Source organism: Elephas maximus, chromosome 7 (genome assembly GCF_024166365.1).
Source record: "Elephas maximus indicus isolate mEleMax1 chromosome 7, mEleMax1 primary haplotype, whole genome shotgun sequence".
In the NCBI taxonomy this organism is placed as follows: Eukaryota; Metazoa; Chordata; class Mammalia; order Proboscidea; family Elephantidae; genus Elephas; species Elephas maximus.
The window spans coordinates 53017669-53042767 of NC_064825.1; the positions used below are offsets into that span (position 1 = coordinate 53017669).

General features: G+C 37.7%; 1 protein-coding gene across 5 annotated transcripts in view; it reads right to left on the reverse strand.

The window, feature by feature from the left end:
- NUP98 (nucleoporin 98 and 96 precursor) overlaps positions 1-25099 on the reverse strand; it is a 108676-nt gene that overhangs the window by 16916 nt on the left and 66661 nt on the right. For all 5 annotated transcript variants that reach the window (XM_049889980.1, XM_049889982.1, XM_049889979.1 and 2 more), the window contains 11 exons: positions 23070-23183; positions 22153-22291; positions 20881-21058; positions 19886-20050; positions 13086-13268; positions 12212-12368; positions 10165-10594; positions 8633-8862; positions 3221-3487; positions 1316-1473; positions 357-500 (listed from right to left, as the gene is read on the reverse strand). In XM_049889980.1, the coding sequence (XP_049745937.1) occupies positions 357-500; positions 1316-1473; positions 3221-3487; positions 8633-8862; positions 10165-10594; positions 12212-12368; positions 13086-13268; positions 19886-20050; positions 20881-21058; positions 22153-22291; positions 23070-23183 (2165 nt within the window). The remainder of the gene's footprint in view (positions 1-356; positions 501-1315; positions 1474-3220; positions 3488-8632; positions 8863-10164; positions 10595-12211; positions 12369-13085; positions 13269-19885; positions 20051-20880; positions 21059-22152; positions 22292-23069; positions 23184-25099) is intronic.

The following is a 25099-nucleotide window of genomic DNA, read 5'->3' on the forward strand; positions in this document are numbered from 1 at the left end:
TCAGAGAATTCCTAAAGGAATAAGACTACAGAAGAAGAAAAACCCTCTGATATGGGGCCAGGAAAGCATCAGTAAGAAAGTCAGCTGTGGAAGCTCATCACATTAAATAAAAAGGAAGCAGATATTTGGAGAAATTTAAGAGTAGCCCTATCCAGAGGCAGTAGAAAAAGATGAAGTTGTCCATCAGGTTTCCTGGATCCGTTTCAATTTTAGGTACTTTCAATAAAGGGAGTTAGTAAAAAGTATTACAAGAAATGTGATTTGATGTTTTGATTTCTTCCCCCCCCCCGCAGAACTTTGCTGATAAAAGAGAACTCCCACCAGGACTCTTGCTTGGCTCTACTGGACACATATACCTGAAATGCTTCTTCATACATGCTGAGTGCTTTGGAAATTGAGGCTGTAGGTGGAAGGAGATACCAAAGATGGACAGCCAGGGAGCGTTTCCAATCCAGGTGGGAGCAGACATTGATTTGCTTTTGCTCTGAGAGCTGCCACACCTACAAGGGACAAAATCATACCTTCTTACTGCTTGTGTTTTGCAAGTTATTCACTAATTCAAGTAATATTTTAAGCAATCTAGATGCCGGCATTAATGATTCAGATATGAGATACATATTCCCTTGGCGGCAGGGGAGGGGGTAGATTTAAACAAATAAACAATCAGTGCTCTAAGAAAAGAGATAAAAGCCACTGAGAGCACAAAGGAGCTCTCCACACTGCTCACAGTTGGGTAACGTGAAAAACTGTGACCTCAGGTTAAGGCACTTCATCTGCATAAATTCTGACCAGGTATTTCATTTTTGAGAACTGACTTTAAGAAGATAATCAAACAGGTAAGCAGCAAACAGAGAACTGGCTTTTAAAAATTATGGTACATCATCCATGCAATGGAATAGAAGTGGCCATTTAAAAGAACAAAGCTGTAGACCATGGACAAATGTTGATATAGAGTAAGTTTAAAAGTAAATAAACATGCAGAACTGCTATGTATAATGGGTTTTACTTGCATATATACACATTTACGTTGATACAGACTTGGAATATATCTGGAAAAATAGACAAATTATATCATTCATCTCTGCTATCAGATATAGTGAACTTCAACTTTTTAAATTTCCTACGTAATTACTGTTTTATTTTTACAACAAATATTCTGCCTTTATAATTCAAAAATATTGCCATTAAAAATTAAAAAATATATTGCCTAGTTATGTGTAATAGTGTGCAATTTACAAAGTTAGCTCTTTGCCCCAACCTTAAGCAATGTTAAATTCATGAGATAACTTATGCAAGTTTTTGAGAAAAAAGTTACCGGTTTTCCAGCCAACAGAGCAAAGATGCGCAGTCTCTCATCCTGGATGAAACAGTCAGCCTGGAGCTGATGCCAATCCACCAGCTGCATGGTGAGCAGCTCCCGGACTGACTGGCTACCCGCCAGCTGGGATAAAAGAAGGGCAAGACGATGATCACCTGGAAGAGAAACAGCAGCTCTCTAGTGGTCGCTGAGGATTTAGAGCCTTGGTGGGACACTTGGGGGCATTATCTCTTACTTCTTCCAGCTCTCAGGAAGGAGACTTTAATGCCTTTGTCTGATCTCTGTAACAATGCCAAAATATTGACCAAGAACTACCATTTTCTACTCGATTAGAAAATCTGAAAAGTAATTTAACCTAAATTACATAGGTAGACTCTATAGTATATAGTGTACACAGTTTAACAACAAATCTACTACTACTTCTGTGACTCTAGGTAAGGCATTTTATCTAAAATGGAGGAAATTTTTTTCAATAAGAATTACAAATAAGCTAAAAAAAAAAAATACTTTTCACTAACTGCCTTTATTGAAGGCTTTTGTGAGTTACCTTTCAAATATTTAACATCACATTCAACTTATACTTTCCCATTTTGGGGCAAAACGCTAGTGCCTTGGCAAAGGTTTAATTTAGGATCCGAAAAAATGGAGGAAAAAAATAGTTTATGAACAGGCAAATTTAAGGCACTGACTTCTGGCACTCCTTAAGACGCCCTCCTGCTGTGTGTAGGTAAGCTGGTGAGTATATTTTATCTCTTTCATGATTGGTAATCTTTACAGCTTTATCTAAGGCCAATCCTGGCCACCAATTCTGACTGTACAAATGGATGAAGGCCATGAAAGGTACTGAGCTCAATGTGTAGTGACAGTGGAATGCAACTGGGCCATTTATATAAATTATTGATTCTGGCTTTTCTTGTGATTTGTGTCTTAAAATTTCAAAATTGGCCAAGCCCTCCAAATATAAATACAGTTGATGGCTAAAATCAGTTGGCTTCCCATAAATTAGTTTTCAATAAACAGGGTTTGATCAAGGATTTAACCGTACATAGATTGAGCTATGTCATCTTTGTATTTGTATCAGATTCATGTCTAGACAGTCATTAGCGTCTGGAGTCACTTGTGAACGCTTCTACTTGTGACTAATGCCTCTTAGTCATCTGTGTCTAGAGTCTTTGCTAAATGCCTCTCATTAGTGGAAAGAGAACTAAAGAAGTGCGTGCATGCGCACGTACACACACGAAGTCCTTAAAAAAAGTACCCTCAACCCGGAAATAAAACTTCTACGTATTTATTTGAATGAAATAAGTGAATGAAAACAAACAAAATACACTTAAGATGTGCATAATAGTGTTTAAAATAACAAAAATTATAAATAATCTAAATGTCAAAAAAGAAATTTCCTAACATGTTACATTTATAAATAACAGAATATTGAGAAGCATTTATGTATTATATTTGTATTATAGGACATTTGTAATACTTTACATGAAAAGAACAGAATTAAGCAGGATATCATCTTCAAAAAGCTTACGTGTATGTCTCTGTGTAATATGTGTATGTTATATACATATTACAAATGAAACAATTTAAGTACAAGTTGCACATTTAAATGTCTGCAGTAATTGTGAGTTGCAGGATCTTTCTGTCTATATGCATTTTCTATCTTTACTACAATGCATATGTAATGTATAAAATTAAAATAATTTGACTTAAGTTTAATGTTTAAGATTCTAAAAATGGAACTAAAAACCACAGCTCACATTCTGGAGGAACCGGCAAGCTTCCTGGGAATCTACATGTAATACTTGTAAGGTTGGAAGACAAAGGCACAACCATAATTAATGGGTAGAGGACAGTAGGTAGGAAGTACGCAGGGGTACAGAGAAGGACCACAATTCCTACCTGACTGCTGAGCCAGACAGCAGGCCTCACTGATCCTCTTGCCTGTGAGGTAGCTGAAGACAGCCTCCACAGGATTGTCTTTCCGGGTTAAGGAGACTTCCTCCTCAATTTGAGGTGCAGAAGTGTGGGAGAGCCAGCGTGAGAAAGCTCTTCGACGCTCCAGAATCTGAATGTATTCACTGGGCTCGTCCAGCTGGCTCTCAAGCTCCTTCAGGTGGCCCCATAGGGCTTCACATAATGTCCAGGTCAGGCTCCAGTGCTTCACAACTAAGGAAGGGACAGGAAGACAATGCTATGATACTACGTCTTACAGTAACTCCAGAGGGGGCATTTGTCTTGTGGCTTAAAAATATATAAATTAATAAAATAAATACTCAAACCACCACTCAAATTCATTACCCTGAATCTGTCTCCACCTTACTCAGCTTTGTCCTACAAGCTCCAGAGGTGGACGGTATAACTGCTTGCTCTCTCCATTTCTTTTCCTGTGATACTTTCGTAACAAGCCTAATAACTGTATGCTTCTTTAAGCAGGTTCCTGTAGCCAATTATGCTATGACAGAGAAAAGGTCCTCTAATTTGATCAAACTATGTCTATAAAACACTTGAAGAAATGCAAACTACTCTAAAAACTTGTAAAGGGTTATCCTTTCCTACTATAGGACACAGGAGTCTCTGGGTGGTACAAACAGTTAAATGCTCGGCTATTAACCAAAAGGTTGGTGGTTCATATCTACCCAGAGGTCTCAGAAGAAAGCCTGACAATCTCTACATCTGAAAGGTAACAGCCACTGAAAATCCTATGGAGCACAGTTCTACTCTGAAACATATGGGGTCATCATGAGTTGGAACTGACTGAATATCAACTTTTTATTTATCTTTTTGAATACCGGGCATCGTCTAACATTTATTGAGCCCTACCAACGCTGTTCAAAGCACTTAGTGTAAACCAACTCTACTCTACACAAGATACTATAAGGTAGTAGTTACCTTCTTCATTTTATAGATGAGGAAACTGAGGTATAGAGTTAACTGATTTGCCCAAAGTTATAACCAATATGTAGCAGAGCCAGGATTCCAACCCAAGCAATATGAGTCCAACTCCATGCTCTTATCCACTATGCCATATTGCCCATCAAGAAACAGAACAAAAAAGGGAGCCCTGTTTATCGCTTTGAGCCACTTACAAATGTACTAAGAAGATAACTCAACACATTTGAAAACATGAGACAACTGAAGCAAACACAAGTAGGTCCGAAAATGTGTGGTATGGGACATTCTGAAATATTGTCTATTTTTCAATTTTTTTTTTTTTGTTAAACATATACAGTGAAACCTGCCTAAGCTGGAACTCGACAGGACTGCCTTGTTTTTCCAGGTCTTGAAAGTTATCTGCCTTTGACAGGGTACAGCCTTAGCACTTTCCACTTTTCCACTGCTCTCTATTAGTGGAAAATATTTGAGTTTTCTTCCTCTACCCAGGTTTTAGCTTTTGCAGGTTTTACTGTTAGTTAAATATGATTTTTATACTGTTCAATATATTAAGTTCCCAAATTAGGAAAAAAAAAAAAAAAAACCCGTAACAAAGTATTGATTTCAATAGGACATGGTCACAATAACTGACAGGGCCGAAAGTCAGAAAGGGAATTATAAACACCAACATTGTTGGGAAGGTCAGGTGAGACTTGAGCTGGACACAGAAGAACAGACAGAATTAGGAAAGCAAGAAGGAATGAACATATTTCTCTTTGTATTCTCTGGGTTGGGAAAGGAATGCAATTTCCTAAACCCAAGGGATTTGACTGGCTACAGTTCTTTGAACAGGATTTGTATATTAAAGGACATAAGACTAATTGTAAACAATGCCACAACTTCTTCTTGTTTGAAATTCTGCTCATCCCAACTCAACTACAGAAAAATAAAATGCTCAGGCACCCATCTATCACACTGACGTAAACAATTTGCCTTCCTATGTACACTTCCCCCACATGTCTGTCAGTTTGTCCTACTGTGGGGGAATGTGTGTTGCTCTGATGGTGGAAGCTATGCCACCGGTATTCAGATACCAGCAAGGTCACCCATGGAGGACAGGTTTCAGCTGAGCTTCCAGAGTAAGATAGACTGAGAAGAAGGACCCGGAAGTCTACTTCTGAAAAGCATTAGCCAGTGAAAGCCTTATGAATAGCAGTGGAACATTGTCTGATGTAGTGGGGGGGGAATGAGCCCCCCAGGCTGGAAGGCACTCAAAAGATGACTGGGGGAGAGCTGCTTCCTCAAAGGAGAGTCAACTTTAATGACGTGGATGGACTAAAGCTTTCAGGACCTTCATTTGCTGATGTGGCACGACTCAAAATGAAAAGAAACAACTGCAAACATCCATTAATAATCGGAACCTATAATGTACAAAGTATGAATCTAGGAAAAATGGAAATAGACAAAAATGAAATTGAAAGCATAAACATCAATATCCTAGGCATTAGTGAGCTGAAATGGACTGGTATTGGCCATCGTGAATTGGACAATCATATAGTCTACTATGCTAGAAATGACAACTTGAGGAGGAATGGTGTTGCATTAATCATCAAAAAGAACGTTTCAAGATCTATCCTGAAGTACAACGCTGTCAGTTATAGGGTAATATCCATACGCCTTCAAGGAAGACCAGTTAATACAACTATTATTCAAATTTATGCACCAACCACCGGGGCCAAAGATAAGGAAACAGAAGATTTTTATCAGCTGCTGCAGTCTGAAATTGATCGAACATGCAATCAGGATGCTTACTGGTGACTGGAATGCGAAAGTTGGAAACAAAGAAGGGTCGGTAGTCGGAAAACATGGCCTTGGTAATAGAAATACTGCCGGGGATCGCATGATAGAATTTTGCAAGGCCAACGACTTCTTCATTGCAAACGCCTTCTTTCACCAATATAAATGGTGACTATACACATGGACCTCGCCAGATGGAACACACAGGAATCAAACTGACTACATCTGTGGAAAGAGACGACAGAAAAGCTCAGTATCATCAGTCAGAACGAGGCCAGGGGCCGACTGTGGAACAGACCATCAATTGCTCATATGCAAGTTCAAGTTGAAACTTAAGAAAATCAGAGCAAGTCCGCAAGTGCCAAAATATGACCGTGAATATATCCCACCTAAATTTAGAGACCATCTCAAGAACAGATTTGAGCATTGAACACTAGTGACTGAAGACCAGACGAGTTGTGGAATGACATCATACATGAAGCAAGAGGTCACTGAAAAGACAGCAAACGAAGACCAAGATGGATGTCAGAGGACACTCTGAAACTTGCTTGCGAATGCTGAGCAGCTAAAGCAAAATGAAGAAATGATGAAGTAAAAGAACTGGACAGAAGATTTCAAAGGGCGGCTCAAGAAGACAAAGTAAAGTGTAATAACATGTGCAAACAGCTGGAGATAGAAAACCAAAAGGGAAGAACGTGCTCTGCGTTTCTAAAGCTGAACCAAAACCAAAAACCCACTGCCGTCGAGTCAATTCCGACTCATAGCGACCATACAGGACAGAGAACTGCCCCACAGAGTTTCCAAGGAGCCCCTGGCAGATTCGAACTGCTGACCTTTTGGTTAGCAGCCGCAGCACTTAACCACTACGCTATCAGGGTTTCCAAAGCTAAAAGAACTGAGGAAAAAATTCAAGCTTCGAGTTGCAAAAATGAAGGATTCTATGGGGAAAATATTAAATGACGCAGGAAGCATGAAAAGATGGAAGGAATAGAGAGTCATTATACCAAAAAGAACTAGTCGATGTTCAACCATTTCAAGAGGCAGCATATGATCAGGAACCAATGGTACTAAAGGAATAAGTCCAAGCTGCTCTGAAGGCATTGGGAAAAAACAAGGCTCAGGGAATTGATGGAATATCAACTGAGATGTTTCAACAAATGGGTGCAGCACTGGAAGTGCTCATTTGTCTATGCCAAGCAATATGGAAGACAGCTTTCTAGCCAACTGACTGGAAGAGATCCATATTTATGCCTATTCCCAAGAAAGGTGATCCAACTGAACGTGGAAATTCATTAATCATTAATATCACACGGAAGCAAAATTTTGCTGAAGCTCATTCAAAACCGGCTGCAGCAATGTATCGACAGGGAACTGCCAGAAATTCAGGCTGGCTTCAGAAGAGGACATGGAACCGGGGATATCGCTGCTGATGTCAGATGGATCCTGGCTCAAAGCAGAGAATACCACAAGGATGTTTACCTGTGTTTTATCGACTATGCAAAGGCATTCGACTGTGTGGATCATAACAAATTATGGATAACATTGCGAAGAATGGGATTCCACTTAATTGTGCTCATGAGGAACCTTTACATAGATCAAGAGGCAGTTGTTTGGACAGAACAAGGGGATACTGCATGGTTTAAAGTCAGGAAAGGTGTGCATCAGGGTTGTATTCTTTCACCATACCTATTCAACCTGTATGCTGAGCAAATAATCCGAAAAGCTGTACCATATGAAGAAGAACGGGGCATCAGGATTTGAGGAAAACTCATTAACAACCTGCGTTATGCAGATGACACAACCTTGCTTGCTGAAAGTGAAGAGGACTTGAAGCACTTACTAATGAAGATCAGAGACCACAGGCTTCAGTATGGATTACACCTCAACATAAAGAAAGCAAAAATCCTCACAACTGGACTAATACGCAGCATCACGATAAATGAAGAGACTGAAGTTGTCAAGGATTTCATTTTACTTGGGTCCACAATCAACAACCACGGAAGCGGCAGTCAAGAAATCAAATGACACATTGCATTGGGTAAATCTGCTGCAAAGGACCTATTTAAAGTGTTAAAAAGCAAAGATGTAACCCTGAAAACTAAGGTGCACCTGACCCAAGCCATGGTATTTTCAGTCGCATCATATGTATGTGAAAGCTGGACAATGAATAAGGAAGACCGAAGAAGAATTGACGCCTCTGAATTGCGGTGTTGGCGAAGAATACTGACCATACCATGGACTGCCAAAAGAATGAACAAATCTGTTTTGGAAGAAGTGCAACCAGAATGCTCCTTAGAAGGATGGCAAGACTATGTCTTACATACTTTGGACATGTTGTCAGGAGGGATCAGTCCCTGAAGAAGGACATCATGCTTGGCAAAGTACAGGGTCAGCAGAAAAGAGAAGGATCCTCAATGAGGTGGATTGACACAGTGACTGCAACAATGAGCTCAAGCACAACAATTGTAAGGATGGCGCAGGACTGGGCAGTGTTTTGTTCTGTTGTGCACAAGGTCGCTATGAGTCGGAACCGACTCGACGGCACCTAACAACAACAACAACAACAACAACAACATGATGTACACTCATCACTACCCCATTCCTGGGACATCGAAGGCTACAAGCATAATAGCGCATACTCACTCTGTGCTTCCAATAAGTCTCCTGATGCTTCCTGAGCCCAATCTGCATAGTCGTGAATGACAGCAACTCCCGGATTGGGGACAATGAGAGGACACAGCTCATCCACATGGACGGTGCTATGTTTTAATTTGAGCTCTAGAGGTGTCTGATATAATTGCAGGTCCTCATCCAGCTTCCTTTGTCTCAAACTGAGTTTTTCCAAATGAACTTTGAATGGGGACTCAGTTAGGCTACAAGGGCAAATGAGGAAAACAAAAGAAAATGAAGATAAGACAGATGCTAGGACTTCCCCACAATCAAACCTTTGTTTCTTTTTATGACTAGAAACAGACTGCAAAACACTTCATTATAATTTTAAAGAAATTTTGGTTCATTATGTCAAACTATACTGAACCCAACTGCTACACATTAAATAAATAAATATTCTGACCTGTGCATTCAGAACCTAAAGGCTTCTTAGGCCAGGTTATGTAAGGACAGGAATCAGTACAGTTATGGAACTGGTTTGAGCATGTCTCCGAGTGCTACAAAATTTCATGGGTCAAAAGCTATTGTAGGATACCGATTCCTAAAATCATACTTAGTAGTGAGATATCAAAAATCACAAGGGTAAGTTTTAGACACTAAGGAAGTGATTCTAAATTAAGACAGCATATAGTCAGTCTAGCCTTGATCCAGTTTCTAAAACTAGTATTAACACCCTCTAAAATATGACATTATGCTTAATCTAGAATTAATCACTAAGTTAGGCTGAAATAGTCCTAAACTATGAAGTTCAAGGGATGGTCCTGTTTTTTACATTTTCAAAGTCAACTTTAAAAACTAAAAAAGGATAGCTGGACATATTCACTTAATCTGGAGTAATCATAGCACAAGTTGTTATAATTACAAAAAGTAAACAGGAAAATACATATTACATAGTTTACGTAAAACACCTGTGAAAATACTGGCTGATGACTACAAAAAAAGTGTATATATAACCTGTAAGGCAGATATATAAAGTATACGAAGAACAAGAAGCACACATATGTGAATGCTAATGGTGTAGAGTGTGGAGAAACAAACACAGTTATCAAATGTCATCTTACTCCCAAATATTTATACACAGACTATCCACAGTTCATAAGCCCACCCTATCAGGCGTAAAATACAGGAGGAAGTACTTAGTTGAGAATATTGTTCATGTATGAAGAAATTACAAATATCTAAGCAAGAAAAAAAGCCAATACAATAAAAAGGCCAAAAACTCAAGGAATGGTACAGCATTAGTTTTGGGTCTATTAGTCTTCCAACTAAGTTTAACCATTAGCGAAGTATTACATATTCTTCATACCCTGATGGTAAAAATGGAGTTATCTTATTAACCATTTCAATTTGTTATTATACAAATATCTTCTATGCCAAAAATTAGGGTAAGAATATATCCAGAATGATCACAAAGCAGGGCCCTGACCTTGGTCTCCTAATAATGAATAGTTCTTTCTCACTTGCCATGCTGCTTTTCTCCAAAAGCATAAAAAAATGTGACTTACGATTTAACAGCTACTGGATTGGGCAGGAATCCATATTCCATGGAATCAGCAATCTGATGATTTTCCAGTTCATGGGAGCCACTTAGCTGTTCTCCACTATTAGCAAGAGTCCAGTTGGGGCCCCAACCAACTCGAAATGAGCGTCCCATAAATAGGGCCATGTCCATCAAGAGTTTCCCCTTGCCATACGTGACAGACTTTTCAAGAGGGACTAGGCCGGGCTGCCTGCGTGTACCCACTGTTTTCAACAGAAGCTCAGGGGCTGGGCTGGGCACTGTAAACACAGAGGTCAGGGGTGGAGGGACAGACCAAGGAGATGTGGATGGGATATTCATTAGAGATGATGCTCTGGGAGTACGACATTGTTGCACAGAGGCACTTGGTGAAAGAAAAGCTCCACTTGTAAATTTTGATTGTAGTAGCCCACCAACTGAAATGAGGGAGAAAAAAGTGACTGTTAGAAATTACAGTCTATGGCCTCTTGAACAACAACAAAAAGCAGTGAGGCTGAAATTATACAAAGTTTTACCAAACTAATTAAATCAGATGTGGACAATCAGGAGTAGGTTAAGTCAGATTTGGCATAAATTACTAACTTTTCAACCAGGAAACCAGACACAAGTTCTAATGATAATGATGTCAACAACAATGACAATAATGATAACAAACGTACTACTACATTATTACAAATTAGCTAACACTTATCTCTAACGGACAATGTACAAGCTGTTTGTGTACATTTTTAAAAAAATGTAGCCTTCAATAACTTTATTATTATAATTCCCATTTTATAGGTGAGAAAGCTGGGCTCAGATAAGTGACTTGCCCAAACCCGCAAAGTTACTAAGTGACAGGACTTGGGAAGTAAGCCCAGGTCAGTCTGACACCAACGCTCATGCCCTTATAAGCATTCCATCCTTTCTTGGTCCATATAAAAAAATTCATATAAAAAATAAGATCAAAACTCAAAGTCACACAATTCTAATGCTCAACACTAGACCTAAGGAAATGAAAACACACTGAGGCATCTTGTGATTGTATATGTGCCTTTCTGAAGGACAGCTCTTGTTACTGTTGCCTGTTTTCCAATTTTATGGTTGCTATGTAAAGCACAGCATGACTGAAATATGAGATTTTCATGTAGTGCCCATTACAGAAAAGGTTATTATGAAGTCTAATGGATGCTTTATCAGTTAAAACGCTTTAAAAAAGTAAAGTTAATAAAGGTACTCAAAAGAACTGAAAAATAAACATTTTATTTTTAAGATATCATAGACATATCTCTTTCTGATAGTTCCTCTGGTTTTCAAAATGTTCTGAAATTATATCTGCTTAAGTCCTTTGCTGATACCAATACTCTAACTCTCTAATTTCACATAGTTACAAGCCCACGAGAAGCAAAAAGGGAAAGCCCTTAAAATCAAACATGTAATCGCCTCCCCAGGAATGAGGTTAGGGGAAAACAGAACTCTGACAAGTTTTGTATATTATAAGAAGCAACACTTGTCCCTAGAAGACAATAAGGATAATATTCAAAACTAAAGCCTGTTGCCATTCAGTCAATCCCAGTCACAGTGGGCAGAGTAGAGCTGCCCCATAGGGTTTCCAAGGAGTGCCTAGTGGATTTGAACTGCTGACCTTGTGGTTAGCAGCCAAGCTCTTAACCACTGAGCCACCAGGGCTCCAGGGTAATATCAGGACTGCACAGAGAATGTAGTGCAGGACAATTTGCTGATTCCTCTAAGGAAGGCTTGATAAAAACCAGGAATTCTAAGGTTACCATCCATATTTATATGCAAACAAAACATGACCCCAAAAGAAGAACAAATGCTTTTTTCTCCATACAACTTCTGCATTTACACCAACAGAGCTAGTCATGGTTCTTAAAATCTACTCCGAATGGAGTACAATTTCTAACATCCTACATCATAGGTATGGCCTTTACAGGAATATTTACTACAGAAGTCCACTCCACTTAGAAGATAATGTGAAAAGCAGAACTTGACTCTACATCTTTCTTGTAAAACAGCATCTTCTTTTACAGTACCTAATGAACGGGATTTTGATGAGTGGGATGCTGAAATAGGGAGTCTAGGAGAACAGATTTCCTGAGAAGTATCTGCTTTGGAAGGAAGGTGGCTGAAGCGTTGATCCATGGCCATATCTACATCCTCTTCATCAGCAAGCAATGATGCTTTCATGATCTAAAAAGGCAATGCCATACAAGAAAAATGCAGTTTATGGAGACCAATAAATCGCTCTGCCTCAAAGCTATGTCCAGAGCTCGTATAACATTCCTGTGACTGACTCTATTATGCTATACGTGCCTGAAGGGCAGAAATCATATCATACTCTTCTCTGTACCTACAGAGTCTTGCCAGAGCCTGGCACGTAGCAGCTGCTCACAGGTTTGCTGAGTAATTTTAAAGTCAAACATAAGCCAGAGGTTAAACTCATACTAAAAGACATGGGGCAAGGGGAAGCTGAGGCAGAACTTTAAGGAACTTGTATCATCCAGGTTTTTTTTTTTTAACTTTTAACTTCTGTGGAGCACTTTGTAGAGTGTCAAAACTACCTGTAACAAAGTAGTATTTTATGCAGGAGAAAAATCAGTGCTCAGAATTGTTAAATAACTTGCCAAAAATAACACAGCAATAAAGTTATAGAACTAGGATTAGAATCCAGGTCTTCCAATTCTCATGCAATTAAGACCTGAAGCCGTATTTTCTGATTCTCAATATTCCTGTCTCCCTAAATGGGAAAATGAGACCCCAACGCTGGCCACGTTCCTGTTTTTTCTTATTCCAGTGAACACTCAATGCTCTTAAGTGGATAATCAAAGAAAGTGGCCTGATGTTATGTAAGGGTGATAAAATATTAGTCAGGCTTCCTGCTGCAAAAACGCTGGGTTAGGACTTCACCTGTAAAACATGTGGATTAATTCCCAGTGAAGATGCAATCTGTGTCGAGGCTGACACAGGTTCCTGATCCTCAGGCATGCTCTCTTCTAACACGGAATCCAGAACTGGCTCCTGGGTGATATCTACCATGTCACTGTCCAGTTCCACAACCCTCCCTAACTGCTCCACCTCTGGGCTTTGACTCTGTAGGAAGCAGAAAGATCAGGGAAGCAGTATTAAATTACACCAAACAAAAAGTTACTAGACCAGATTTAGTTAATTCATGGTATAATAAATCAATATCAAGTTCTGCTCATTTCATCAGGAAATGAAGTAGCATATTTGCTAAAGAGGATTTAACAATTACCTGAAACTCCTCCTATAAGTACCTGGGATCCAAATGAGGGTTCATGGCATCACCCTTTTGTAACATTATGGTCTGGTATCTGGAACCTAAGCCAACATCCAAGGCCTTGATTATTTGGGACCTTAAGAACATAAGCTCAATGACCCATACCAAAGCAAACGGTGGTCTTCAGACACAAAGATTATGCCTTACCTGATGGCTAGCAAACTACAATTTTCCAATTTACACAGGTTCGCCCTGCCTCACACTGCCTTGTAGCCAGAAGTCATTGGGAAAAGAGAACAAAAGATACAAATATCAAAGTCTCCAGTAACTTCGCATTTTCTTAAAGAAAACATTTAGAAATAAATTTCTGGTGAGAGACAATTTTGGGCCTGGTATTTATCTTTTGGGTATCTTTTAGGTTCTACCTGTGTAGTACCATGTAATAAAAAACCAAAACCCACCACCGACAAGTCAATTCTGACTCATAGCAACCCTGTGGGACAGAACAGAACTGCTCCGTAGAGTTTCCAAGGAGCTCTTGGCAGATTCAAACTGCCGACCTTTTGGTTAGCAGCCCCAGGACTTAACCACTATGCCACCAGAGTTTCCTGTAAGATACGAGGAATGTCTCATTTCCCAGAAAGAAAAACAAAGGAATGCTATTAGCAACCATTTTAATCTGAGAAAAGTCTCTTTCGTTTAAAAGTTTTAAGAGTTATATTTACATTCATTAAGCACTTTTAAAGATATAACCATGGCTAACAGTTTATAGTGTAAAAAGGTAAAACGCTCAAAAAACTGAAGTACATTCTATAAGCAAATGGATAGAACCAAGATTAACAGTGGTTACCAGGGGCTGGGGGGAGTGGGATGGGGTATAATTACTTAAAGGGGTCCTGAGTTTCTGTTAAGAAGAATGAAAAACATTTCATAACGGACAGAGGTGATGGTTACGCAACATGGTGAATGCAATTAATGTCACTGAATTGTATGCTTAAAAATGGTTAAAATGGGAAATGTTTTGTTATATATTTTACAGTTTAAAAACAAACTTGATAATTAAAACAATCTCAATTGCCCAAATAAAAGAAAAAAATTAACGAATGGTATCAGTAAAAAAGACATAAACAAGGAGTTAACTATTATTAAAAGGCATCCAAAATACTATCAATCAAGGACACGTGAGTGAACTCAAAATAAAAAACAAAAACCTCAAGTACGTTCTAAAATAACTGGCTCAGTACAAATTAATTATGGCCTAAACTCACGTAACCTGGTAAAATATTAAGAAATGGTTGAGTCAATTTATGAAACCTCTGCATACCGAAAAGGCCTACGAATTACTTTTCTTACCAGTACATCATTTGCAGATTTTTATCCTTTCACAGTTTTTGGCAGCTCTTTTACGAGTGGCCTATTTTACGCTAATCCTCAAATGGACGCTATTACTCAAGTGGTAGTTAAAAAAAAAAAAAACTTCTCATATTGTTGGACAAAGAAACAACCATTAGTGTAACTTTCAACTTTATCTTGAATGATACATCAGCTATTGCTACCCTGCATTCTTTAATTCCACTACTCTTACTAAAAGAATGAGTGTGTCCATTTACAATCACAGAAAAATTGAGGCGTTGGACATGTGGTGTACTGCCAGTTTAAATGTGAACAACCCCTGGGCTGTTCTAACAAAATTGTTGGAGGCTAGATAATGGTCAAAAGGCAATGATGCCATTTTTCACCTATTGGGGAGGCTATAGGCAGGTATGACAGCTCTTATGCCTTAAAATGCTGGGGAGGCGGAGGGGAAAGAAGCCCTGGTGATGATGCTCCCATTACAAGAATTATGGGAAAACACTCTCATACATTCACACCACAGACTTACCAGTGTGTTAACTTTTAGCCAAACAATTCAATTTTGGGAAAGGTCCTGATACTCTCTATCCTCTCTCAACCAACAGGATACCCGCTGGGTTCCCATAACACTGTTTATACCTTTTTAATAACACATACCAGAACATATTATAATTTCTTGTATATGTATCTATTTGTCCCACCAGACTGTGAAGGCTTGAAAACGGGGACAATGTCCTACTGTTTTCTGTATCTAACACAAAGCACATAGTTCAGTTCCACATTCACTGAACACTTACTTCTGCTGCCTAATACAGTGTCTGGCACACAGTAGGGAAAGCAATGAATAAACGTGAAAGGACAAGAAGGGTTGAGGACGGAAAGAAGGAAAGTACAAAGCGAAAGGATGGCTCCTACTTATTACACTGTTCAATAAAGGAATAATACCAACAAGTAGGAGATGCTCACCTATAACAATTTTAGGCAAAAATGGGAGGATTACATATGAGACCTGAAGTACTCAGCATATCCTTAAAAAGGATGCTAAGAATTTAGTTTATTTGCTCTACCCTGATGTATGGACTCCAAAGCTACCAGATATAATCTAATAAGTGGACAAGAGGGAATTACTATGAAACTATGTAAAAAAAAAAAAAAAAAGACTTGATAAATCCCTCGAACCCTTACATATGAATTCTGTTAAAATATATGTAACTTCAATAAACACCACCTCCCCCCCCCCCAAAAAAAAAGGGGCAAAGGTCTGTGTCCTTCATTTCAGAGAAATCTTAGGAGAACTGGTCCTTCTTCAAAGACGGTCCTGGAAAGAAGAGTGGACCAATAAAAATGATGGCATACAAAGAACAGAGGTGATGGGGGGATGGTGGAAGAAGATGCCTTCCGGGAGGTCTATAGAAAAGAAAGGCTTGTACTGGGAAAAACCCAATAGGCTTTCCTATACTGAATTCTCCCTTTCCTATGCTACATTTCCTACTTCCTTTCTTAAGGCAGGATCCTATCTTATTTATTTCTGAGTACCAGCACAGTTCCTTATGAATAACTAAGTACACAGATAATATCTAACAAACAACCGCCTGAATATTTGGAAGGTGAGGAGCTCACCAAAGAATTATGACTGAAACCCTGAATGACTTGAGAACCTTCCACGTCCAATGCAAAAGAATCTTTCTATACAAACAAGGCTGCCAATACCCTAATGATAAAACAATCTACTACATCAGTAGGTAAAAGAGGTAAATCAAGACATCCTTATTAAACAAAGAACGACTAGTCCAAAGACTAACAGATGTCTAAATAATTCATACTGTCCTCTCAGCCCATCTGATCCATATAACTACTGCTGTTGCCCGCCTGCCTGCAAAACGATCTGTTTTCTAATTGCAAAGGATGCTTTATATTCGTTCTGTTTGAAAATCAGCCCTCTCAACAATGTCAAGTCCTCAAGGGAAATTCCATGTCAGGGTTTCAAGAGCCCACTAAGGCAACTGTGTATGTTTTCTACACATGCATTCAGAGATATTACTGCAGGAGGCAAAAGTCTTATAAGATTAACAACTTTATATTTGATTTTTAAATTAATGTGTGAAAAATTTTTCAAGCTGATACATGAAGATAATGAAGCTTTCCATCAATAATACCTGAAATAAAGATGCTGTGGCTATAAAATTATTTTATATATGTATAAAAGTATAAAACTTGTATGTATAACCAAAAACCATTGCCGTCAAGTTGATTCCAACTCACAGCAACCCTACAGGACAGAGCACAACTACCCCCACAGGGTTTTCAAAACTGTAACCTTTATGGAAGCAGACTGCCACATCTTTCTCCCATGGAGCAGCTAGTGGGTTTAAACTGTCACCCTTATGGTTAGCAGCCGAGAACTTAACCACTGAGCCACCAGATTTCCTCATCCATATATATGTATTAATTCAGTGGGTCAATTTAGAGTGTTGCCATTTTATTTCAAATAAAAGTCTACACAAAATGAAATGGGATTTGTATCTAAATCCTAATCACTTTTTCCCTCTTTTTATTTAATTTATTTGAATGAACTCACTGAGTGAACTATGTTGTTTCTGAGCAATTCAACTAGCCTGCCTTGATAGTACTGAACACAAGTTACACTTTAGGGTAAAGCTGAAGTAAAAAGCTACATTATAACCTCTACCTGAGTGTCAAAGGTCTGAGGTCTTTTTAACAAGTAGTTTCAAAACCTGGCTGCATACCTGAATTGCCAGAAGTATTTAAAATATAAATATGCCTGAGATCCATGCCAGATCTATGGAAATCAAAGTTAAGTGGACAAAGGTATTCTGATACAGCCAACTAGGAACTGGAGCTCAGACCAGCATTTTGGCACCATTATTTAAATTACAGAACAAACTTCTCTCTGACTGCCTTAATTCATTTGTGTGGAATGTCAACATTTTTTCTAACCTAAAAGGCACAGGAGACGAGATTACATGAAAATGCAGTTACCTTTTCATTTTCTGGTTGTTTAGATTTAATTGCTTTTTTAGGAGCAAAAACAGGGCTTGAGAACGAAATGCAAAGAGGGAACTGAGGATATTACAGAAAAGGTAAGGTAATGTGATCATTAAACAAAAATGCGAATCTTCCTAAATACCTAAAGAAACACCAAAAGGAAAAAAAAAATGTTAGAGAACTTGAGGTTGTATATAGGAAAAAGTGCTACAGCAGACTGTAGGAACACAGTACCATGGAAATCAACCTCGCTTCAAGGGGCCAGGTGACAGTGTGAAGACAGTCGTTTTGCTACTAGGATGAGAAGACTGTGCTGTCTATGGTTCATTCAGATGGCTCAAGTATTTTCCCCTGCCACACAAAATTTAGGGTCTTTGATGCTAACAGGAGTCCCTGGGTGATGCAAATGGTTAGAGTCCTCCATTACTGCTCTAACACACTAAGCTCAAGGCCTTCATAAACAAATAAGTAAACAAAATCTAAGGCCTAAATATCTGAACACCTCTACCAATTTCTCCCATATCTGCTCTCCCATCCAAAAGTTCAAAGACCATCCACTTCCTCAATCAAAGGAAATATGCTATAAAAGATCCCTTTTTCACAGTATTTTATTTGCTCATTTTGAATCCTTACCATCTATTTTTTTCTTTTTAAACTCTGTCACTTCTTGCAAGAACCATGTTCTTCAGAAATTTAGATGCGGGGGCGGGGGAGGCTCAGTTGTTCAAAGAGCTTTTACCTACTGAAATGTCATTACCCGGATTTATTCACTTATCTCATATGTGCATTTTAACGACGGACTGCCAACATTGTGCTGTCTGTCCACAGATGAAGCTTTTTTTTTTTTTCCCAGCAATAACTTTAGGATCCTAAACATTACTTTTATTAGCAAAAAATGAGTCTATCTGACTCTCCCTAAAAAATACCTATAACATTAACATCAAAAAACATTTTGGAAAGGGACTGTACAAAGCATATAATTCACCCAACATGCCCATGGTACAGAATGAACAAAAAAAAAAGTTCATTTACCGCATTTCTTTACCTCAGAAGAGATTTCTTAGGGGTGTCCTAAACGCTACAAAGATGATATATATAAAAGTCAACATATTTTTAGTTTCCCACTTTCACCACACCCTCCCCTCACCCTGTGCGTGCAAGCATGAACATACATACACAACATTCTCCAGCAAATTCCTACCAAGAAATTATTTAATAAATCATAAAAATTGTACATTTCAGCAGCCATAAGAATTGCAGCACGGAAAATTCCAAAGTTCCAGCATTTAGCAGCTGAGAGGTAGAGGATGCTTTACAAAGAAATCCTGTATCAAAAATTCTTCTCTGAGGCAGCAAAGGAAAAATCTCTTTATAACTTGATTGAATATAAACAACATCCAAATTTAAGTACAACTCGTTATGACTTGGCATTCAAAGAGCTACCTGATATTTAAATTATAAACCTTCTCCTACAAGGACACAAGGTCTATATTGGCTTAATGATCCTGAAAAAGAGTACGGTACAAGTAATTGCAATAAACAATGCAGCCTCTATTCTCCTCCCCAAGCCAAATAATTCATTTGAATTTTAAAACTTATCTATTTTCATAAATATTATATATTGTTAAAATACAAATATCAAGAGGTTACCTGAAGTATAAGCAAACAATTTGAGAAAAATGGAGTTAAAAACTCTTGCAGAAAGCTAATTTTTAAAAAATCATGGAGGTAAAGAACAAGATTAAACTGCACACCAGGTAGTCAACAAAAGTAGGAATTACTTCGTATCAACCCACATAAGCAAAATGCTATCTTGGGTTGATCACTGAGCAGAGAATTCAGCAAGTCCAAATGAGAGAGGGAGGTGTTTAAAAATGACAATCTGCAGAAGGAAGGATCCAAACACCAAGAGAATTCTTTAAATCTCTCGAGTGAAAAACAGATGCCAGTACCACCTCACACCCTCCCTTGTACTTGTCTCAACGTGACTGCCAATACATCTGTACTCTTCAAAGTTCCAGGGGTCATAAAACAGCTTTGTATTAGCTGAATCACTTGCTTTCAACTTCTGTATCACGGATTCCATTCAAATTCACTGTCCCTTCTCTACCTGGGGTGGAGGTGCTGGTTTGCCATTAAGAGCCATCTGGAATGGGGGAGTCTGGCCCGCAGGAGGCACAGGGGCAGTCTTCAACTTCTTTGTACTGGTTTTGGATGGCCGCTCCTCCTCCTCTTCATCAGAATCCTGAAGGCCATACTTAGAAAAATGGGAGACCTAAGGAAGAGAGGGAAAAAAAAAAAATCTATTTTAACATTGTTATATTCAAAAGAGCTTCCATAATTGCCTTTGCAACCTTGCAGGGTTACAGGGAGGGAAAGAGAGAGAGAAAGGGAAGGAAAGTGAGGAGGTGAGGGAGAGAAACAGAGTATCAAAGCATTAAGAGCAAAATGTTACCCATCACACTTTACTATTTTTCTTAAGATTTAGATGATGTTTGGAACATGTATTAGTTTCTAATATAATCAGTCAATGAATGAATGAATGAATATATATATATTTATAGATATAACTTTAAATGCAATTATTAATATAGAAAACCAAATCCAAAGAATTTTGTCACATCTAAATACTTCCTCATTATTCTCTACCTACACAAGGGCCTTCAACAAGTTAAATAATCCAACTAGCCTAGAAGAGGAAGAAAACCTTGAGTCAAACTATCAAGGAAGGCAGAAAGCCTTCATCTGTTCACCTTCAGAATGCTTAATGAAGAGTTACCTACCAAGAGACAAAGAATTAGGTCTCATGAATTACTAAATTCCTTAATGATGCCACAGATTAGAAAAGCGACACCTTACAAGTGTATCTCAATTTTCACAGATAGGAGAAGAGGATTTGTATCATGAGCCCCTAAGTTTCTAACAGCTCATTTTTGCTCTGAGTTTTTATTAGCTGTGTAACTTGGAGCAAATCATCATATATCTCTAGACCTGTTTCCTAACCTCTAAAAATAAAGAGAATGGCAGAGAGAGTATCTTCAAACAAAAACATGTTGTGACTTGAACTACAATTTGTAAGAGTCAGAAGCGGGTAAATGGCTATACCTTAAACACCCAAGAACCAGTTTCAGGCCGATATTCTTTGAACCGGGCTCCCTGTTTCCTTGAAACCTCTTCCAGTCTCCCCTCATAGTTGATATCAGCTAGTCGATCTGGACTCTTTATTAAACAACGAGATGTTTTATCTGTTGGCCAAACTCCATCCAATGTAACTTCAGCCTTCCTGTAAAGTACAACCAAGTAAAATGTAAATGCTTCATATGTAAGACCAGAAAGCCAACTAACACCTACACAAACATCAAATAAAGGAGCTATGTTACCTTGGAATTATACTGTAGGTGTTTCATGAACCTGATTATTGCTTTCCCAGGTAGATAAACTTAAGAGCAAAGAGTCACTGCTACATAAACAAGCTCAATATTTGGTTCTGCACTCAGACTGCATTTATTTCAAACTACCATAGTACATTAATTATTTCTAATCTAATTTTAATAACACTTAGGCAATGAATCCTTGACCAAGTAATTTAGGTCATAGTCCAGTGCTAAGATCTAAGTCTCAGTGTAGGTCTTAAGTTCTACTGAACTTAATAACAACAGTAATAATAGCAGTTACTGCCATTTACTAACACGAAATACTTGCAGAATGAAGTATCGAGAACATCACAGTACTAACCATAAATAATCAGTACATGAAGATAATTATAATAGTAGTAACATAGTCCTTCTAATATCAATATCTGAGTTAAAGGACTATGTGCTATTCATTTTGTATGCCTTGTACCTAGTACAATCACTAGCTTAGAATAAGTACTCTATCATACCAATGAATAAAAGGAATAAATTTACAGAACAAATAAAAACCCAGAGAATGGTTCTACTAGAGCTGCTACTCCAAATGTGGCTACAAAATTTCAAGACAGATCATTTAAACCATGGCCCTTTCACCTGACTGAAGAGATATTAGAATCTAGGATCTCAGATTAAAATACAGAGAAAGATTTAAGCACAGCCATATGAAGGGGGAAAAAAATTAAGGAGCAAAACAAAATACTATTAAAAAGTATGTTGAGAAACTAGTAGTTGGACCTGAGAATATTAAGGAAAAGATGAGAGTAAAAAAAAAAAACAAAACACAGAGCAGCATCTCTTTATCATTTATACTTTCAAACGAGAGCAGAGACACAATAATCACACGGTATACAGTAAGTCAAAAAAGCAAGTTGCAGAAGAATGTATATAGTATGATCCTATTTGTGTTTATTTAAAAAAATGTGGTTTAGCTGGTTATTTTCTATGTATGTAAATAAATTCATACCTATTTAGTCCTTCACCCACAGGTGGTTTTTGGCTATCATCTAAGTAGACAATCACTTCTTTCCTTCGGATATGTACGATATCATCTAAATTTAGATTTGTCAAATTCACTTCTCCTTCAAAATATATTGAACCATAACCTACAAGTCAGAGCAAAGAGTTAAAAATCCATCCTCTATGAGGGCAAATACCTACTACACACTTTCAGTGGTGAAACAATCTAAAGGAGCAAACAGTTCTAAACATTAGTCAACATTTTAAATTACCCAACAACTCCTAAAGTGGGTTATTTCTCCACAATATTGTAAGAATGGGAACACAGGAGTGACATCAATTAGACTGTTAGCTGGTCTAATATTTGCATTTTTACAATACTTCTGCTTTCCTCAAAACAGCCTTCTTAAATCTCTTCCTAAGTACTGCAATGCTGCCACATAAACAACCCTTAGCACCTAGGCTGCAGTTAGTTAAAACACCTGACACTTTTTTCTACAATACAGCAAGATGAGATTCCCCCCACCACCACCAAGGGAATTATATCTGTAATAATTTAATAATATGAAGTTGACCATAAGTATGATCCATCTCTTGTTAACTATTCAATTTTTTTACTTAGTATTTCTTGATCTTTCAGTATTCTCCTTATTTGTGGAAAATAGAAAACAGGCCAAAAAGTTACCAACCCCAGACAGGTATACCTAAGCCCAAAGAATGTTAAATGTTAAATGGTTCTAGATATTCTTGTTTTGTGAACTGTCATTCAAAATGTCTACTATTCAGGCCAAGGTCTTTTGAGTGGTGGGCATAAATGTGAGAAAAAACAAATTCATCTTTCAAGAGCTTCTCTTTACTTAATTACAAAGACAAGATGCAGATCTCCGTGGCTTATACACGATTCACTCGTACACTCATACTCACCTTTACGACCAATAGTGAAGTCCGACACAATGCACTCCCCTTTCTCATTGGTAATTTTAGCAAGGTCATCCATAGATGGAATAGTATAGTAACCAACCTTAGTAAGAACAATACCTGTGACAAAGAAACAGAAAAGAGAGTATTAACAGTGATTATCCTTGGATAGAGGAAGTCTCAGTAATACTTACTTTATTCTTTTTCTTTTAAAAAATTTTCTACAAAATGAGTATTTTAAAAAATAACTTGAGATAAAGTAACTAAATTATTATATGGAGAAAAAATATACAGGAATAAAGGATTTTTCCAAACTAGTTTTTGATCTAGTTTTTTTTTTTTTAGTTTTTGATCAAATGGTATTCCTTGGAGACTCTGTTTTTTTTTTTTTTTTTAAAGCTTCATGGTCATGTAAGTTTGAGGAACATGCACATGACAGCATATTACAGACTCTGGACACTCTCACAATAATGAAGTCTGTTTAAATTTGATTAACCCAGTGTTTCCCAGACTTAACCATATAACTTTCTTTTCATATGACATCCATTAACAGCCTGCGGTATGAATGGCATTTTATAGAATACACTCTTGGGAAGGTATTTTTAATCCATTTTTTTTCTTTTGTTTCTACACACGAGGATACCAAAACCCCGGGTAGAAATAACTTGCCTTGGCTGACATGGTAATCTCATGGCAGAGGTTACCATGTCAATTTCAAATCCAATACTTTTTGTCCTATAGCTTACTGCCTCCCATAAGCCTCTTGCATCTTACAAATTTACATCCCCAAATAGAGAGCTTAAACCAAGATGAAAAATCCTCAGAAATTCCATATACAAATAGAAAATTAAAGGCCTGCATTAATGTTATTTAAAAAAGCATCAACTAGAAAAATTTCAAATATATCTAGTGAAATTTCATGGGCATGAAGAAGAAATTCTAAAGTGGAGAAAAGGAGTTTCTGAGCATATCGAAAAAGTAAGAATCAGAAGGAGGTGAACCCCCCCCCCCCCAAAAAAAGCTGAAGCATTCAAAGGAAGTAGTGGAATCTTGGTATGTTCATTTTAATCACTCTGTGTTCCGTTTGTAGCTAGAGGTCAGGCTAACCTGCTCTCTGATATAAAAGAACTTAAGACAGGCATTGCATCAAACTCCAGCAATGCCCACTTGTACACTTGGTTTGGTTCTCTTCTGGCAAGGTTTAGAGGGTTGTTGGTGCACCTGTACCTACTGTAGGAATGTTTAAATGTACTCGGTAGGAATTAAATAAAGTAATTGGGAATGAATTCTAAATTGGGTGGCAGTAAACAGCATCAATGAAAAAGCCTGAAAATAAAAAATTTATTGACTGGATATTTGAGGAAAAGATGCAATATCATAATGAATTCACAAGTACTGACAACTTGGGATTCTACACTAAAAGTGACCAGAAGATATACATGAAGGCAAAAGATAGCTAAATATAGAAGAATTTTAGATACTACAGGACAAAACAATCCAAAATGTCCATCAACATGGATGAAATCTCAACAACATTATATGGAGTGAAAAAAAATTTATATACAGTATGATTCTGTTTATATGAAGCTGAAGAACAGACGATGAGGGACAGAATAGATTAAAAGGGGACAGAAGAGAACTTTTCAGGGTGAAAGAAATGTTCCATGTTTTGATTGGGGTGTTGGACACTAAGGAAAATATACATACATGTTTATGTGGGTATGTGTCAAAATTCATCAGAGTAAAAACTTAGGTTCTATGCAGCTCATTACATGTAAATTTTACTTCAATAAAAAAATTCAAAAACAAAAAGAACATGATGACACTCATGAAAACACAACTGAGGTGTTATATCAACACAGCAAAAAGATATGCTTTAAGTATCTTAACAAGACCCCCGGATCTGTAGTTTACATTGTTTAATGGCTTAGTGTTTGTTGAAAAAAAAATGAAAGCACAGAATTGAGATAGTAATAAATAATCCTAGCTGCAGCTACCATTTGAGTGCCTATGCATGTCAGGCATTATGGTACATA